This window comes from Hoplias malabaricus, chromosome 5 (genome assembly GCF_029633855.1).
Source record: "Hoplias malabaricus isolate fHopMal1 chromosome 5, fHopMal1.hap1, whole genome shotgun sequence".
Taxonomy (NCBI): Eukaryota; Metazoa; Chordata; class Actinopteri; order Characiformes; family Erythrinidae; genus Hoplias; species Hoplias malabaricus.
In genome coordinates, this window is record NC_089804.1 from 47,211,066 (window position 1) to 47,229,767 (window position 18,702).

Here is an 18,702-nt window from a genome sequence, read left to right on the forward strand (position 1 = left end):
TCTGGATCCTACTCGGAATCACTGGGCACAAGGCAGAACCACACACTGGACAGGGCAACAATCCATCACAGGGCATCACACATAAGGCTACCTTTGATGGCCAATAGACCTACGAGTTGTGTTTTCGTAGGTGGACTGTGGGAATAAACCATAGCACCCAGAGGAAACCCACAAAGATACCGGGAGAACATAACAAGTTCCACACAGAAACTGACCCAAGGTGGGGCTCAAACCCACAACCATAGAACCCTGCTGGCATATGAAACATAATAATGATAAATAGTAATGATAAATAAAATCATATACATGAGTTTTTGAAATCATTATCTTGCTGTAATTTCAATAAATAGAAAAGTCACAATTGCTCAGCTGCATTCTAGTATAGCTGTACTAAACATATATTACAAGTATGGGTGGTATGGTGGCACAGCAGAGCGTGTTCCCGCATTACGCCCCAGTGATTCCAGGTAGGCTCTAGACCCACCGCAACCCTGAACTGGATAAGCGGTTACAGATAATGAAATAAACATATATTACTTACGTTGGCAGCCCAGAGGGTCATTTTGGCTGAGGCCGTAGTGTCCCTCTTTGCAGTAGTCACAGCGCTGCCCCCTGACATTTTCCTTACAGCGGCACTGACCTCCGATCATGCCAAGATTTACATCAGTGTGACTTTCACACACACCTCCTTCCAGGGAGCCCACCGGGTCACAATCACATGCTACACACAGAAGAAAACAAGAGAGAGAGAGAGAGAGAGAGAGAGAGAGAGAGAGAGAGAGAGAGAGAGAGCGAGAGAGAGAATTGCCTGTTTGCTGTATACTGTAGAATATGTCAATAAAACTTAAGTAAACCTGTGCATAACTCCAATACACACTGTGACTTACGGACACACACAGATGGGTCTCTGATGTCTCTCTGTGGGTCCTGATAGTAAAATGGTTTGCAGGTCTCACAGTTGCGGCCCATGGTGTTATGGAGACAGTTATCACACACACCTCCGCTAACATTCCCCGTGGCCAGATATACCGCCATGTCAAAGTGACACTTCATGGAGTGACCGTTACAGTTGCACTCTGATTAAAGACAAAAGATTTGCAAAATTAGTTTGACCTACAAAAATGTTTGTGGGTGTTTGTATTTTTGTGTTTGTTTGGGTGCGAGAGTGTGAGAATCTTGCCTCTGCAGGTGTGTGGATTATCAGCCTCAGCTGGTCTCCAGGGCAGGTCATGGTGAAAATTTCTGCAGTGCTCACAGTTGAGCCCCACTGTGTTATGCTTACACACACAGCGTCCATGAATCTGACCAATTACAACACAGCCTCAACAGAAATTCTGGGAATGTTAACCATTAACAGCTAATTTGATGGGTAAGAACTGCCGTACAAAATTCTTAGATCACCTTTCATTTAAACGGACATTAGAAAATAAAAATAATTACATTTTAAATTGCATTTTTTAATAAATTATGACTAATTTGGAACCAAAACATTTACTTTTTGATAAATAACATCAAAAAAAAAAAAAGTCAATCACCACATTACTTGCCACATTGCCCACAACTGACAAAATGTTGTCTATTGTTCTACTACGACAAAGCAACTACAAAGCTGTAAGAAAAACCTCAAACAAAATTGATTGAGAAAAAGTATTACAAACTCACCATGCCACTGTCCCTGGCATCCACTCCTGGCACTGGGACACACTCTGAGGCATGGCCATAGCAGAAGCAGCTGCCACGCACCACTAACTCATATAAAGCATAGTAGTACTTTTGCAGCACGTCCAGACGCCGGTCAAGCAGGTTATCCCCCAGAGTGTGGAGTTTGGTGAAGTTGATCCTCAAGTTAGTAATACGTAGCAAGTCTACACACACAAGCAAGGGATTTCTCATCAACACAATTCCCTATTCAAGTTTCTGATCCAGTTCATTCACTAACTGCCAGGTGTAGTAGGAGTTCTTAAGCAAAGAAACCAGGACCAGAACTGTGGAAAATTGTTATAGTCTTCAACGAAAAGATTTCAATGAGCTTTTGTGATGGATTAATACACACCTTGAATATTAGTACTGTAGGGGTCACTCACATGGATTGAAGGATCAAGCACTTTGAAAATGACCTGCGGCATAACCATTAAATTAAAAATATTAAATAAACAAGAGTACATTTTAAGCATGTGGTCAAACATAAAATGTGGCAACAGGGCTAAAAGTGAGCAGTGATTTATGTCAATGACTGAGGGAATGCTTTGGTGCTGTTACCTCTCCCTCTGTGGATGGCTCTATATCAGAATAGCGCTCTTCACAGATGACATCATCTATAAGCTGCAGAGTGTGAGCAGGGATTTGTGGAAAGGTTCTGCTGCAGTTGTAAGCAAAATAGCGATATGGCCTCCAGGAACGCCCGAAATCTGCAGAGCGCTCAATCAACATACCTGCAGGCCTGAACGTCTGGGAAGGAACCGAGAGGAAGTGAGAAATGTTTGGATTCTTAGGGGTTGCACAGACAGCTATGGAAAAATGTCTTTTTGATTGATGGCAGTTAACGTAGTGGTGAAACAATTTTAAAAACTCCATGTGACATGAAAATCATGGCAAACCTTAAACTTCATGATGAGGTGGGTGAAGTGGAACTCTGCCTCCAAATTGAGTCTGATACTAACACTTTCCTCTCCTGAGAATAAAAGAAAACATAAATAATTAAAGACATACTCCCTTGGTTTTGTTTTTTTTGTTTTTTTTGTTTTACCTGGTCTGAAGCAATCAAATGGATTTTTTTCTTTGATAACATTAACCAAACACAGACAAATTTAAAAATAATGCAACTGTACGTATAAACCAGGGGTAATTCAATAAAATTCATTAAGGTCCGGTTTGAGAAAATTTTCTTAAGCTAATGTCCAGAACATAATGTATAACCTGCATTATGATCAGTGCCATATCCTGCATATTTAAGTAGCCTTGTAGTGATGGCAACATTTTATGTAGTTAATAATGTAATTTCAAATCAAATTACCCTTTCAATTACATTTCAATATACAACAAGATTTATACATATTACAAATAACAAATACTCTAAATAAAATGTCCTTCTTTCATTTCAAGTTCAATATATAAATAAAACAACGATTTGGAAAAAAGATGCATACGTAAATAAAGTCCCTAATGACTTGTAGTTGCAGTTTGACTTACAGCTTTACCATACCAGCAATATGATTTGTTCTTATTGAGGGCGGGACTTTATCCGTTATCAGCAAGCTGATTGGCTCTTTATGCTGAAGGATGGGAATCCATGTTCAGCGTTATGAGAATTTCAACCCATAATCGTTCCCTTATTTTTAAAGTTTCTGCGTTTAACTCACAAAACACTGTCATCCGGAAAGTGTCCCAGAAGAGTTTTTATCACGTCCCTTTGGCTATTTTTACTGGCCCCAGGGCAACAGTGTCTGGAGCCCTGCCCTGTGTGTGTCACTCATTTGAGTCACAGCACTCATCATAATGCACAGATCTGATTGGCTGAGCCTCATGTGTGATATGCAGAAACACATGTGATTAGTCTGAAAATTTCCTTGAGTGTTAAACCTGAACTGTAATGACTAGAAAATCACACCATTTAAAACAAACACTCTGATAAAAACTAAACATCTCTCAAATAATTGATCTGGTACAGGTTCAGGTCCGGATAGGACAGTGTCTGGGTCCGGACTCAGACCGTGGGCCACATATTAAAAAAGCATAACACAAAATATGATGCTACCGAGCAGTAATGTAAGCCTATGGTAAATAAGCCCAAGAGGGATATATAGATAAGAAGATGGGTTTTTTAAAAGAACAAATCGTCCAACATCTATATCTATCATTTCAGAAGAAATCTTGTATGAACAAGTGTTATGCTGTGGCCATACAATGTATCAAACTCACCATTGACAGACTGCCACCATGTCAGCTCTCCTCGGCTGTCCTTCAGGTAGATAACATTCTCCACACGGTGGCTGTTTCTGTGATGGTAAGGGTCATAAGGTCTCCGCGAGTCACATCTGAAGCATTTGTCCACCTCCTGTATTGGGAGAAACAGAATGTGTGTACAGATATCAATGATTCAGATAAGCATATGAATGTTTCAAAAGGTCAAATAATGTAAAGTCAAACTCTGTTATCAAGAGTTAAACTCGCATTGACGCTAAAATACCCCAGAACCAAATGACACTCGGGAACCTGCTCAGTTGATCATCGCAAAAAAAAGGGAATTTTTGTATAAGCTCTAAGTGCATTAGCAGGGCTTAAGTGTTCACTCTTGTACTACTGTATATGGTATATTGTGGAGCAAGGAAGTGCCATTGTATGAGTGATGATTATTTCCCAATATCATTTAAACACAGTCCTTCACACTGTGTGAAAATTGCATACAGAATGGAGCAATAGAAAAGCTGCAGTATTACTCTGAGTACACTTTTTTACGCTGATTCCACTGAAAGTTATGAAGTTTTTTTCCTTCTACTGTAAGATTACTTTTTTGGAGATATGTTTTTATTTTAACAGCAATGATTTCCTAAACAGTGCAATATTAAAAAAATATTTAACTCATGTGGGTCTTTGGGAAAGGGTATTTTTTTATGTTTTTGTTTTTGTTTCTTGTATTTTTCTTCAGTGCCACAGTGAATAATGGAGGGATTGAACTTCCAACCATTAATCAATGAAAGGGATTACTAATTCACCATTAATGTGAATCAGTGGAGGTCAGTGAATATAAAAATGGTGTTTGAGTGTGGCAAATAAGAATGAGATATAGAAACTGGTTTCAGCTGTGCTTCCTGGAGCAGAATCCTGAGCCAAGCAGTCCTGAGAGCTTGAGTGGAATACAGCCAGATCACTTTGTCTCAAACTGGGTTGTTGTCTGGGGAAACTAAATCTCCAACAGTGACCTGGCTATGAGGAGCTCTAAGGCTTAGAGGTATTGAAACACAGTGAGAGACTTCATTTGCAGGGGCTTTTAAAGGCCACACAGATACTATATCAGCTTCCTACATACTGTATCTGTTGTAGACCTTTGCTCTTCTTTGCACTGTACAGTATACAGTATAAGAACAAAAACAACAGTTCATGGTCCTGAATTCTGTTTCCGTTATGAAGGCAGGGGATCAGGTATTAATTACCACTGTTGAAATAAAAAACTCATATCTCAAAAAAAAAAAAGAGCAAATGTAGGGAAAACATTCTTAAATGTCAATGTAACTTAAAGTAACATGATTTAATCTGAAGTCATTATGGACCATTTCTACTGCTTGCTAATGTTTTTCATAAACGTTTGACAGAGAGTAAATGGCAAGTGATGGTTTAAATCAAATTATAAAATAAGAAAATGTCAGAAACAGAACTATAAGTCTTTGTCAATTGTACACAGTTAAATGCACAACATATAAAATGAGTCACAGCCATATGAAAGAATTGCTTTAAGCCTGTAATTTGCAGAATTATGGATATATTCCAACTTCCCAAAAAGAATCCAAAAGACAAAGGGTGTGATTTGCTGAAAGTGAGTAATGAGTGCACGTTATGGAAGCTCAGAACATGAATGAGTTGACAGGGAGTTGAAAGACCACACCTGGACTAATGAAAAATGAGTGCTACCACATCCCTATGAGTCTGGAATCATGGGGCCCACAGGCAGTTAAACATTTACAGACAAAAAAACGCACAAAAGTACGCACACACACACACACACACACACACACACGATAAATTAAATGCACATGGAGATATATAGTACGTTAAGGATATTCTTAAAACCTATACAGCATTACTGCTGCAGCAATAAAAAAATTCACGAATGTAAAGTATTAGGAACAAAAAAAAGAAAAAATATCCCTTTTTCTTTGAAACAAAACAAGCAGGTCTGCAGAAAAGAATGGAAGGTGAATACAAGGCCAAGGGCAAATGCAGAAAAAACATGAAAGTGGGTAATATATTTACTTCATTGAAATATGTTTTTTTTCCGTAATGCTGAAAAATCTCTGGCTTTGAACCAGTACACTTTCTAAACTTTCCTCACGACTGCATCTTAACAAAATAAAATAGAACAGAGTGAGAAGTACCACTTGTCTCTTTGTTCAGACACTGAAATTGAAAGCAAACTGATTGTAGCTGCATTTCTGTTTCATGTTCTGATACTAGGTTTTGAAGTAAGCTAAAGTAAGCAGCGCCGAGGGGCACACCATACCTCATTCACAATACAAGCCTCCAACAGAGAGCAGACAAGACCAAGCATGCAGGAGTAAATAACCATACACAAGAGGAAGAAAACACAGTACACTGTTTACACAAAATGAGATCACAACACAAACACAAGTATTGCAGTGTAAAGAATTATGCTTTGACTTAAAAATAACTTAAAATTTTGAGCTGGCTTTAAGTCTAACAATTTATTGAGGAGAACAAGAACATATACCTTTTGGCCCTTCCAGCATTTTATTAAAAGTCTATTTAACTCAGCATTTCAGCCTGGTAACTAAACTTCATTCATTCATTCATTCATTATCTGTAACCGCTTATCTGGGAATACACCCTGGAGGGAGCACCAGTCCTTCACAGGGCAACACATACACAAGGACACTTTTGAGTCGCCAATCCATCTACCAACGTGTGTTTTTGGACTGTGGGAGGAAACCCACACGGACACAGGGAGAACACACCAACTCCTCACAGACAGTCACCTGGAGCAGGAATCAAACCCACAACCTCCAGGTCCCTGGAGCTGTGTGACTGCTGCACCACCGTGCCAAAAGTGAATAAATTACAGTAATTTATTGGTTAGTGAGAATAACAGATAATATACAGCATCTTTAGCATCTTTGCCATTGTATTTCACCTGCAGAAGGAAATGCCTGTTAGTTCACAACAGTTCAGGTTAAGATTTGGCTGCTTTCATTTGTTTGCACACTAAACACCTTTACTCTAATAAACAGCATCCTTTTTTAGCTCTGCTGAAACTTCATCACATTTATTATTCATGGTCTTGGCTAAAAAATCTTCAACACATTTAAAGATAACAGCAGACAACCCTAGCTTTCAGCAACATCAAAGAAAAGAACCAGAAAGAGAAATACCTAAAATATCTTCTTTTTTTTTTGCATTGCTTAAATGCAGTTTCACTACCATGGCTTTAGTACATTTTTTTTGCCATGTTTGGAGAATCCTTGTCCGTCTAGTGATACAGAAAGCTAGAATGTGTGTGTGAATATTTAGTCTTAAGTGATTAAAGGTTTACCTTTAGGTGGCTGACGATGCAGTACTGCTCTGGTGTCTCCAGGCCACAGGTGGAGATGGCAGTTAGGTTAACAGCTCGTCCAATCAGCAGGTTTCCTGTAGCTGGGTAACAGCTTCCATCGCTGCAGCCATGAGGAGCTGATGGAAGGTCCTGAGCAATAACATGGACAACTAGGAGAGAGACAAAAACAAGCAATTACATAAAAACCTATGAAGCCATGTTTTCATTCTCAACTCAGGACTTTTTCATCTTTTTTGTGCATTCCTACATCACAGCATCATTTTGAAGATTGTGAGCTGGAGTTGACTAAAGGCAGATGTAGAGCAGCAGAAGGTCACTGCACTGAAGAGATGTCCAATCAGGGGCTCTGAAATTAACATGCTGAGCTTTCCCCACAGATCACTAACTTTAATAAATGCAGTCTACAGTGTAGGGAATAATGGAATAACCCACACGGGCATAACACCAAACTCCTCACAGACAGTCACCCGGAGCAGGACTTGAACCCACAACCTTCAGGCCCCTGGAGTAGTGTGACTACAACACCACCTGCTGCACCACCGTGCCACTCATTTTTGTAATATACGTTTATTAGAACTATACTAGAATGCATCTGAGCAATTGTGACTTTTCTATTTATTGATATTGCAGCAAGGTAAGGATTTAAAAACGCATGTATATAATTTTATTTACCATTATTATGTTTCATATGCCAGCAGGTTCTAGGGTTGTGGGTTTGAGCCACCAACAAATTATAACATTTTTGTTAAATAGGTGGGTGGCACAGTGGCGCAGTCACACAGCTCCAGGGACCTGGAGGTTGTGGGTTCGATTCCCGTTCCGGGTGCCTGTCTGTGAGGAGTTGGTGTGTTCTCCCCGTGTCCGTGTGGGTCTCCTCCAGGGGCTCCGGTTTCCTCCCACAGTCCAAAAACACACGTTGGTAGGTGAATTGGCGATTCCAAAGTGTCCATAGGTGTGAATGTGTGAGTGTCTGTGTTGCCCTGTGAAGGACTGGCACCCCCTCCAGGGTGTATTCCCGCCTTGCACGCAATGATTCCAGGTAGGCTCTGGACCCACCGTGACCCTGAACTGGATAAGTGGTTACAGATAATGAATAAATGAATGAATGTTAAATAGGTTTTTTTTTACAAAATTTTTTTTAAAAATAGCACTGAAAATGTGATATTTTTGACTAGAAAAGAAATAAATATGGTCTCTCACCTATACACAATACTGTTCCATTGACAGAGGTCTAATAATCAACTAAAAAAAGGTGGAAAAATCTGATAAGGTCTTAAATGCACATAGTAAACATGCACTGTAAGACATGGTAAATGATTTAATAGCCCTGCCCTTTTCTGTCTTTTTGAAGTGTGACACATAAACCCGGAGGTGGACTACATAGAGACATGCCTCCTTCTCAAGTAATAGATTTAGCCAGAATACATTCCATAAATTCCTCTGAATAACAACAAGATGAGATGTTACACTGAAGTGGATTTTGTGGGGTAGTGAAAAGAGGGGACTTGGGATTTAATCTCAGTAGCTCATGTACAGTAAGCCTTCAGATACTGCTCAAATAAAATGCTTGACCTTTGGAAGGCCAGTCTGTACACATCTGACTCACCCTGAGTAAACTCAGGAGAGAATGGGTTGGTGAGTGTGAATACCTGAGAGGCACTCGGGCTCTACTGTCTCTGTACAACATCATGTCATGTTGCCTTTCAGTTTTTTTTTGAAGACCACTATAGGAACAATATCGAGGCTTTCACATTTTAGCCATTGTAATGTCTATAACACTTGTGAAAATGTCTAGATATTGTCTTTTTTTATTTAATTTTCATTCATTTATTCACTCATTTATTCCCACGAGCAGGAGAACTCTTGCAAGGTTGGGCAAGCTACCAGAACTCCCATTCATTCACTTAATGCAATACCACAACACTGTCAAAATACAGATGCTTACATTGCATTACTATTTTCATTGATATTTATTCAGAATGAGTGTGAACACTACACTTTTGTGATAAACTCAGTAATCAAGGTAATGTTCATTGTGGTTTGCCTAACTTTTATTAGTAACAGCAACATACTCCAGCTGATTAATGCAGCATATTTATATGAAAACCCTTTGATACGTGTAATGAGAAATGACACAACAGCCTTTTGGCCCTTGCTAGCATCTACTGTTACTTTTGGGAATGACCAACTCTAGAATTTAAGCTTATTTTTTAGATACAAAGACAAAAATTGCTATTCCACACTGGTGATCCATTTTGTTCATAGCCCTTGTCTATCTATGCAGCATTTGAAAGGAATAAAATGCATAAGGAAGCACAGATAAGTCACTTCCCTTCCATTCTATCCTCTCCAAACATCCCTGATGCCATTAATGCCCCAAAGTGCTCTCCACCCTAAGTGCTCTTCGATGATACTGGGATGATGGGATTTTTAACATGCTGTCAGAAGGTTCAGTGACAGTGCACGCATGTTTGTGTCTAAAACTTCCATGTATTCTCAGATTAGATTACTTTCCCCAGTTTGGAATGCCAGTGCATTACTGTGTTTATGTAAAAGACATAATATATGTGAATTGCTCAGGAGGTGGTCTGAAAGACCTTCATAAGAATAAGCTGTTCTCTTCTGTCATTACAGGCCACACGCAGGTCATTACAAGCCATTGAGCAGATACACAACACACAACCTCTGATAAAAGACATTTGAAATAATTCTTGCTCATAGTTTCTCATGTTCGGACTAGCAAAGGTGACAATAGGGATATTTTATGAGTGTGTGTGTGTGTGTGTGTGCGTGTGTGTGTGTGTGTGTGTGTGCATGTGCGTGTGTGTTTAAGGGAGGAAGAAAGCAAGCTATGTTATCCACAAGCCTGTTATTGTCCTTCCACACATTCCATTTCTTCAGACTGTAAAATCAACAAAAGAGAAACAGTGTTTTATTAAACGTCTTATTCATAAATCCACTGCACACATATTATCAGCCATACACATTATTATCAGATATAGCATTTTTAAAGAGATAACAGTAAGTTTGCTAACGCCTGTGACTTCAGAAAAGAATACGGGGAAAAAATCCTATGAAGCAGTTAAAAATTCATTTCTGCTGTTAGTTTGCCAGATACAAAACCCAAGGGGTCATTTGTGCATTCTCACATAATCCTCATTGCATATTGCATATTTTGTCACTAATTAATTTGACTGACTTCAAAGCAACAAAAGAGCTGTCAATTAATTTTGAAAAAATTTCAACATCATTGAGAGTAATCGAATTCAGTCACGCAAGTGCACTATGACTATAGGCCATGGAAAAATTGGACTGTGCTAATAACCTAGAGATTACAGCTATATTCATGGTCAATTTCCTCCATTTGAAAATTCCACAAAAAAGTTCATGCCAGTCCTTGCAAACTCAACCAGGATTTATTTATTTTTTTTCACTCATGCATATGTATACATATGGATACCCACAAACACACACAAACACCTCAGATGCACAAACAGCAGTGTATCCTAACACAGAAGGCTGGCGTCAGGAAAGCAGCACTATTACAGGGATGTGAGCACAGTGGGTAAATGCTACTTATTCCAGGTGTCAAAATATGTCCCGCTAAAAGCCTCTGAAAAATCCCTCTCAAAATGCACCCTCTTTATCTGTGGAATGCTGTAGAAAAAGGGCACAGAGCCAGTCATTACACGTGCTGGATTGTACTGTAAAAAGAAAGGCAGAGGAGAGGTCACCTCATGGTCACTGAGAGCAGATATAATTGCATCTACCATATATCCATATTATTAGAATCAAAATCTGAAGATGATGTTCAAAGATCAATTAGTTGTTTTTCAGAATGTTTTATATATATATATATATATATATATATTTGTGCTGGCAATGTGGTGCAACAGATAATGTCGCTGTTGTGGGTTATGGGTTAGAGCCCCGCTCCAGGTGACTGTCAGTCTGAGTTTGGTGTGTGTTCCCATCTGTGTGAGTTTTCTCCAGGTGCTCTGGTTTTCTTACACGGCACAAAACCACACACTGGTAGGTGGATTGGCTACACAAAAGTGCCCATAGGTCTAAGTGTGAGTGTGTGTCGCCCTGCAATGGACTGTTGCTGCCTTTAGTGTGTGTTTCTGCCTTGCTCCCAGTGTCTCCGGGAAGGCTCTGGACCCACTGTGACCCTAAACTGGATAAGCAGTTACAGACAATCAATTAATGAATGAAAGATTTAATTAATATACAGTACTGTGCAAAAGTTTTAGGCACCAGAAATTTGAGATATAAAAAGCTATTTATCTGAGCAGTTAAATGTTTATTTGCTAAAAACAAACAAACAAACAAACAACAAATAATGCCCATTAGAATAAAACCAAATATCATTATTCCAGCAAGTGTGATTTTCTGTGTGTGAATTGCTTGTTTCACTTTTTCCAAATCTCTCCTCATGGCAGTCCATGTTATTTGAGGTTATCATTCACTCCCTAGTTTTAGCGGTTAATAAATTATGATTTTAAATAATGTGTGCTGTTGACTTAACAAATTCATGCAATCAAGGAGAATCTGAACAAAACATTGTTCTTTATATTCTACTTTATAGAAAAAAAAGTACCTACTACTATATAGAGGAAAAAATCTTATATTTCTAATTAGATTTTTTTGTATTTACTGTGAAAATATATAACTATATAAAAGCACCATGCTTACTGAGAAGGCATTACTTTAAATATATATAATTATCTTAGGTGCCTAAGACTTCTGCACAGTACTATATATTTGTATATACTGTATATATTTGTGCACGTATTTGTATGTGTGTTTGTATTTGGGGTAAGAGGACAGTGGTACGTGTTTTTATGACATGCTATTGCTTAAGATTCATGCACCTAAACCTTTCTATTGTTAGAAGTTCAACTGCTAAAAAATGATAATATTTTATGTATAATATTTATATATAATGTATTTTGGGCATATGGTAAATTAGGCCGCTTTTAAAAAAGAACCAAACACAAGACTTCAATATTATTTGAAAATGTGAAGTCACTCTGGACTACCTGATTGCATCACATTCCCCTTGAGCATCTACATTACATTTTGCTTTATGGTAGAACATGCATAAACATGCAGGGAAACCCTCTTCTTACTGAAAAATGCAACATTGTCCCTTTTAGGCTACACGATAGTCTATTTGTGCATCCTCACAAAACATGATGTTGGACACCCATGGTTGAAGGGTACAGTAGTTTTAGACCTGCATTTAACTGCTGCATCAAAATAGACAGACGAGTTGATGCATGAGAGATAACACATTTTACAGAGATCTAAGAAGAATGTTCAGAAAGGAACAATGTGAGAGGAAGAAATACCCACAACAAGTTTAATTGTGTTAATGTGCTCAGTGTTCACATTCACAAAATCTTCTCTCCCTCTTTTATCCGTCACCAACAATCATCTATATTTGTGTTGCATTCTTTCTGACCGGGCTGCTACAGGTGAGAGGCTTGTCATCCAGCACCAGATAATGAGCTGATGCCCGTGCCAAGGGGAAAAAAAATCACAAGACTCTGTAATCTGTCTCCTATCAGGATTATCAGTAAGTCCCTGTGGAAAACTGCACGTAATATAAGAGAAGGACGCTGCCATCAAAGGGGTTCTTCATACATTTTTCCTAATAAAAGTTGCCATATAGGCTACACAAGGAGATATATTTAGGGACATTTAACATTTCACAATATTTTTATAAAAGAGAATATTTTATTTAGCACAACTGCAGTTTAACATACACAGAATGTTCCCAATAAATAAATAAAAAATAAAATAAAAAATAAAGAGCTCAATCACTTGGCTGCACTTTCAGCTGGTTTGGAAAGAGTGCTCCTTGAACAAAACATTATTTAACTGTTAAATCATTCTTACATATACTATTTTGATACCAAATGTGACTTTTCTATGAACACGAATCTGAGCACTAGAAAAAGTATTAAATGGACAAAACGATTGCATATTTTCTTATTTGACAGTTTGTGTGTTGGTTTGTTCTCCAATTATGTACCCTTTATGCATTACACAGAAATTGTAAAAGTAAGGCGTGCTCAACCTTCAAAGACAATGAAGATACAGTGTGGCTTTTGGTATTAGGCTTTTCTACGCCATCCTAAATCTTCATTACAACAACTGCCGGAAAGACTTATTTTAGAGTTAATTCGCAGTCTGTAATCTCTTTGTAGACAGTGTGAATCAGACATGATGATTAGGTTTGGAATAAAAGACAAATAGAAAGAGAGAGGAAGAAAAAGAGGGGAAAATTACACATAAGACCATTTCCACTACTTGATGTGCCATTATAAAACCACAAGAAAAACTACAAAACAGGTGTATTCCAGGACTCTTACCTACACTTATAAGAGCCACACCCATACATGCCTAATACTATGAAGAAATTGTATGAATTTTAGTAATCATCTTTATTACTGGTAATCCATGGGTTTTAAAATATCTACTCATGTATTTCTTTCTTACTACTACAATTCATAGTCATAAAATATTAGAAACATAACTGTAAATATCCATGGGTGGGATATAAGATGAAATATATATATGTAAAACTGGGTTAATACAACATGCCCAAATTAACTAACAATCATTAACATCTTCATTTTTAGTTTACTACATCAATGAACAGTGAAAATATGAAAGGCTGTGAGCAACAGAAACTGTCCAAATGTAAATATGACATCATTCCTTCATTATCTGTAAGCGCTTATCCAGTTCAGGGTCACAGTGGGTCCAGAGCCTACCTGGAATCAATGGACAGAAGGTGGGAATACACCCTGGAGGGGGCGCCAGTCCTTCACAGGGCAACACATACTCAGACACACACTCACGGACGGACACTTTTGAGTTGCCAATCCACGTACCAACGTGTGATTTTGGACTGTGGGAGGAAACCGGAGCACCCGGAGGAAACCCACGCGGACACAGGGAGAACACACTAACAGACAGTCACCCGGAGCGGGAATTGAACCCACAACCTCCTCCCTGGAGCTGTGTGACTGCGACACTACCTGCTGCACCACCGTGCTGCCACTCATATATCAAATTTCAAAATTAATGAGTCAGCTAACTTAATGAGTCAATGCCCACATTCTGTGCATAATATTATCGCCATTCTCATGAAAGTGTCCTTCCCAGTTCTTTTAAACCACACTCATTATAAAAATCTCTTCTCCAACTATCTCTCCTGTAAAGTGTTTTTCATTACATGCCTCCACATTCCACCTACAATGTACAATTTTGAAAACAGTTCACACTCTTAAAATGCTGTTTCCCTCATATCGCCACCTCATCCTGAGTTCTTTGCTAAATAAAACACTGCTCTATGTTTTCATCAGTGTTGCTTCAAACTAGTAAAAGTCCAAGCTGTTAAACAAAGCAGGCTCTCTCTTTATTCTGGTCTCTGAGGTTAGTCTAACCAATGCTAATCCCAGCTGCCCTGCTGAGAGTAGAGTCTGCATGCTTCTGCTCTGTTTGGGACATAAAAGATTAACGCTGAAGTGTTGTGAGAGTGGAAGTTTGAGGCATAGGTTAAACAGCCACAGTGTGATGCCTCACAATTGACTTTGCTCACTGGGTGAGCAGGAAGGCCCCCTCCCTGCCTAAATCACATGGTACTGTGCCAGCCAGCAGGGGCATCTGTCAGCTGATGTGACAGACCTGGGCAGCTGGTCTCTTTCCTATGGTGGGTGGGGTAGTCTGGTAACTTAGCATTAGTGAAAGGAATGAGGTTGTTGACATCACATGTCTTGTAGGAAGTACACAGTTTTCCCCTCCTAACCAATGTGGGTGACATTGTGTGTAATAGGGGCAGATAAGCTAATAGCTAACAGGGTTTAAATGATGTCTGCGTGAGTGCAAATTCAGCCAAAACCAAATATATAAACAGTGTTATGTCATCCCTGTCCAATGAAAAAACATGCATTTTCAAAAACATCTTCTTAACTTTCAATGAAGGTCAATGTAAAAAAAAATCCAAATAATTTTGGAGCATTTCTACAAGTCTATTCACCATGCAATTCTTCACAGAGTGAAGCACAGCTGCTGTGTTCAACTATGGTAGTAAACTAAAAATCGACAGAAAAGAAGATACATGTTTTTCACTGGACAGCAACGATATCCTGTTATAATATAAACAGTGTGAACATTAATTTATTCATTCATTGTCTGTAATCGCTTAGGGTTCAGGGTCACGGTGGGTCTTGAGCCTACCTGGAACCACTGGGCGCAAAGCGGGAACACACCCTGGAGGTGGAGCCAGTCCTTAACAGAGCGACACATTCACTCACACACTCACACCTATGGACAATTTTGACTCACCAATTCACATACCAATGTGTGTTTTTGGACCGTGGGAGGAAACATTAGGAAAAAATGTTTCAGTGGTTGTCATAGGAATACATTTTCACTGAAGGTTATGTAAGTAATGAAGGACTATGTTTGCGTGGAGAGATTCACAGGGCTCTGGGGTGACTCCTAATTTCCATTCTGCCTTCTACACAACTTTCATCAGAAAACACAAAGGGCAAGACTGACTGATTGCTCTTCACATGAGAAAATGAAGGTTTTGTGCACATAACACAATGACTGTGTTAAAGGGAGTAAAAGTGAGACAGGTCATGTTTACATGTGTTGACTAACTGTTGTGTGTTTGAAAAGGGCTCTCGAGGGACAGAGAGTCAAGGTGATCTGTGTGGGGGTTGAGGTAGGTGGGGCTTATAGGTCCTGGTGTGTTTAATCCTTTCCTTTTCATAAGTGGCTTACGCTGTCCTCAGTTCACCAGAGTGTCATATCCTGGAAATTCGTTGAGGGATTGGTGGTTTTGGTAATCATAACCCTTTGAAAGAAGGCTGCGGGTTCAGCTTCTGTTTGAGAGGTAGTGAAAGCAGCATTATGTACACAATACAGCAACGACTTACCCCAGAATAGAAGACTCAGACATCTGGCCATCATTGACAACATGCAGCCAGGGAAAACAGATATCCAGCGGTCTGAAATACAATATTGTATATAATATATTAGGAACAGAGATCCTAATCCTAAAGCTAACTCAGAAGTTGATTCAAAAGTTTGGAATATTTTATAACTTTTTGTTATCTAGCATTTATACAAACTCTCATGAATTCAAGACTTGGCCTAAAAAAGTAGAGCAACAGCAATATATCATACAACATGTTTAACCTTAATGTTTAACCTATGAGACATAATGTTGCTGAAGCACATTTCAGATGAAAGAAACAGCATTTTTAACTGAGGAGAGGGCATGGCTAGGGTGGCTTTTTGAATGCAGAGGGTTCCTCTATAGTTAGTCAAATGGTACGTTATAGGAGTGATACAAACGGACAGTGCAACTATAGCAGTTGGCAGATGCTCATAACTAGAGTAACCTACAATTACTAGTCTGGAGAGGGTAGTTTTGTTACTTATTCCAATATATCTACCCCAATTTAGCCTTATTCCAGCTCCTTATCTGAGATAGTCACAGCGCTGGACCCATGTTTATGTGAGACCGCAAAGACTAGGTTAACAATAGCAAATCAGACAAAACAAATGCAGAGGAATAAGAAGAAAAATAAAGAACACGAGAAGAAACACATGCAGGCCTTGCACTGTAGACTTTGGAGATGTGTCTTTTGTTGTGTAGTGTGTTTGTATTGCAGGTCTCCAGTCACATGACCAAGGACTGGGGCTGGAATTTTGCTACTGCAACAAACAAGATGGTGGCCAGATCTCACACATAGCCCTGTTTGACCTACATGGAACTGGGTCCATTCCTGTTTGGCACAGTTCTGGAATCACAACATTTGATTTAACTGGAACCAAACAACAGTAGGTTTGTCAGCAAAAAAATGTGATGACATTCATAGGCATTAAAAGTTAAAGAAGCTCAAGTAAGAGCACAGAGACTAAAGATTTATGGCACAGTGGATCCTATATACATTTCTGATGTGAAAGGAGAAAAGAAAATAACAAAGAAAAATTCCATCTGTTTGTTTTCAGACTCAAGGTGCACTCTCTTTTATTTTTCTACACTTGTCATTCACAAGCTCAGTAGAATGGCTCTGGAACCATGCTCCAAAATACTCACTTTGAACTTAAACAGACAGAAGTCAGCATCATTTACACACTTATATCAAATGTCACTATGATCTGACAAGGCTATAAACAGTTGTCATGCATGGTCACGGGTGAACTAATAGACTATCACTAAGACAGGAAAAAACAAGACACTGCAGACACAAGACCAAACCAAATAAAAACCCTTTCCTGACTCTATCACTGCATCTGCATACTTTTTACATTCCACCTTAAATAGTTGAATGTGTAAGCTGAAATATATAACTCTGCCAGGACTACACTGTAATCTCGGCTCCATTTAAGGTGGAGTGGAGAGGTCTGTAGGTGCCAGAATGTAACTGTAGCACCATTTACAGTGGAATTGAGTATTCTGCAGGTGACTGAACACAACTGTTGCAACATTTAATGTGGAGAAGAAAGTTCTGCCAATGCCAGAATGTCATTGCTACCCTTTGGAACAGAAGGTCAGCAAACCCCAGTAACTTCTGCCCTTTTTAAGGTGAAAAGGAGAGTGACCAAAAAACGGTAACTTAACTCACAGTGTCTGAATCCAATGTGCACAGTCCAGAGGTACAGAGGTTAGTGCCACCAAAAGGAGAACACAACATCACTCTCAAAACATTTAAATGTAACAGTTACAAAAATGATAAATGAATACATTTTCACTTATATAATTGTCTAATATCTCCATTACAGCTAATTCTACTGCATGTAATTTACAGGTCCTGCAGGCTGTATCAGACCAGTTAAGGCTGTCAGTCATGTCATTCCTAAAAATGTATTTCTGGGGGGATAATAATTATTAGCACAAGGCAACCTAACTGCTGGAATTAGACATGGGAGATGGAGAGACAATTTGAGGTGAGAAAAAAAGATTGAAAATGCAACTCTTTGCCATAGAAAACATATGGGAGTGGGTGGAGCTATTCATCATACTGCCACCAGCCAGCAGACACACGAGACCTATGCTGGCTTCACTTTTGAGAGATGCACTGTCCATGTTTTCTACAGTCACTGAATTAAACACAGCAACTATGTGAAGCCTTTGCTATGTGTGCCTTTGGTTTCTGTTTATGTCTTCTATTGTCTGTTATTCATCATGTTTCTTCTCTACCGTTCTTGAGTTTGATAGTCTAGTAGACTGTTAATCCCTGGGGGTTTTATCATTTTCTTTTCATCTGGCATCACTTTTGTTGGCTCCTTTTAAACATTTAAGCCTTTAGTCCTAGTAGACCTCAATGTGTAAAGCACGTTTATGATTCTAGAGAGCTTTTGGTATTATGTTGTTTGCCTGGTCACTT

The 18,702-nt window shown here is 38.9% G+C and overlaps 1 protein-coding gene across 2 annotated transcripts in view; it reads right to left on the bottom strand.

Annotated features, from left to right (window-relative positions):
- lamb2l (laminin, beta 2-like) overlaps nt 1-18,702 on the bottom strand; it is a 49,295-nt gene that overhangs the window by 20,938 nt on the left and 9,655 nt on the right. For both annotated transcript variants that reach the window (XM_066670297.1, XM_066670299.1), the window contains exons 2-11: nt 16,243-16,314; nt 7,262-7,431; nt 3,919-4,054; nt 2,598-2,671; nt 2,260-2,448; nt 2,054-2,117; nt 1,663-1,865; nt 1,181-1,301; nt 888-1,076; nt 542-721 (exon numbers count right to left, since the gene is read on the bottom strand). In XM_066670297.1, the coding sequence (XP_066526394.1) occupies nt 542-721; nt 888-1,076; nt 1,181-1,301; nt 1,663-1,865; nt 2,054-2,117; nt 2,260-2,448; nt 2,598-2,671; nt 3,919-4,054; nt 7,262-7,431; nt 16,243-16,285 (1,369 nt within the window). In that variant the 5' untranslated portion in view covers nt 16,286-16,314. The remainder of the gene's footprint in view (nt 1-541; nt 722-887; nt 1,077-1,180; nt 1,302-1,662; nt 1,866-2,053; nt 2,118-2,259; nt 2,449-2,597; nt 2,672-3,918; nt 4,055-7,261; nt 7,432-16,242; nt 16,315-18,702) is intronic.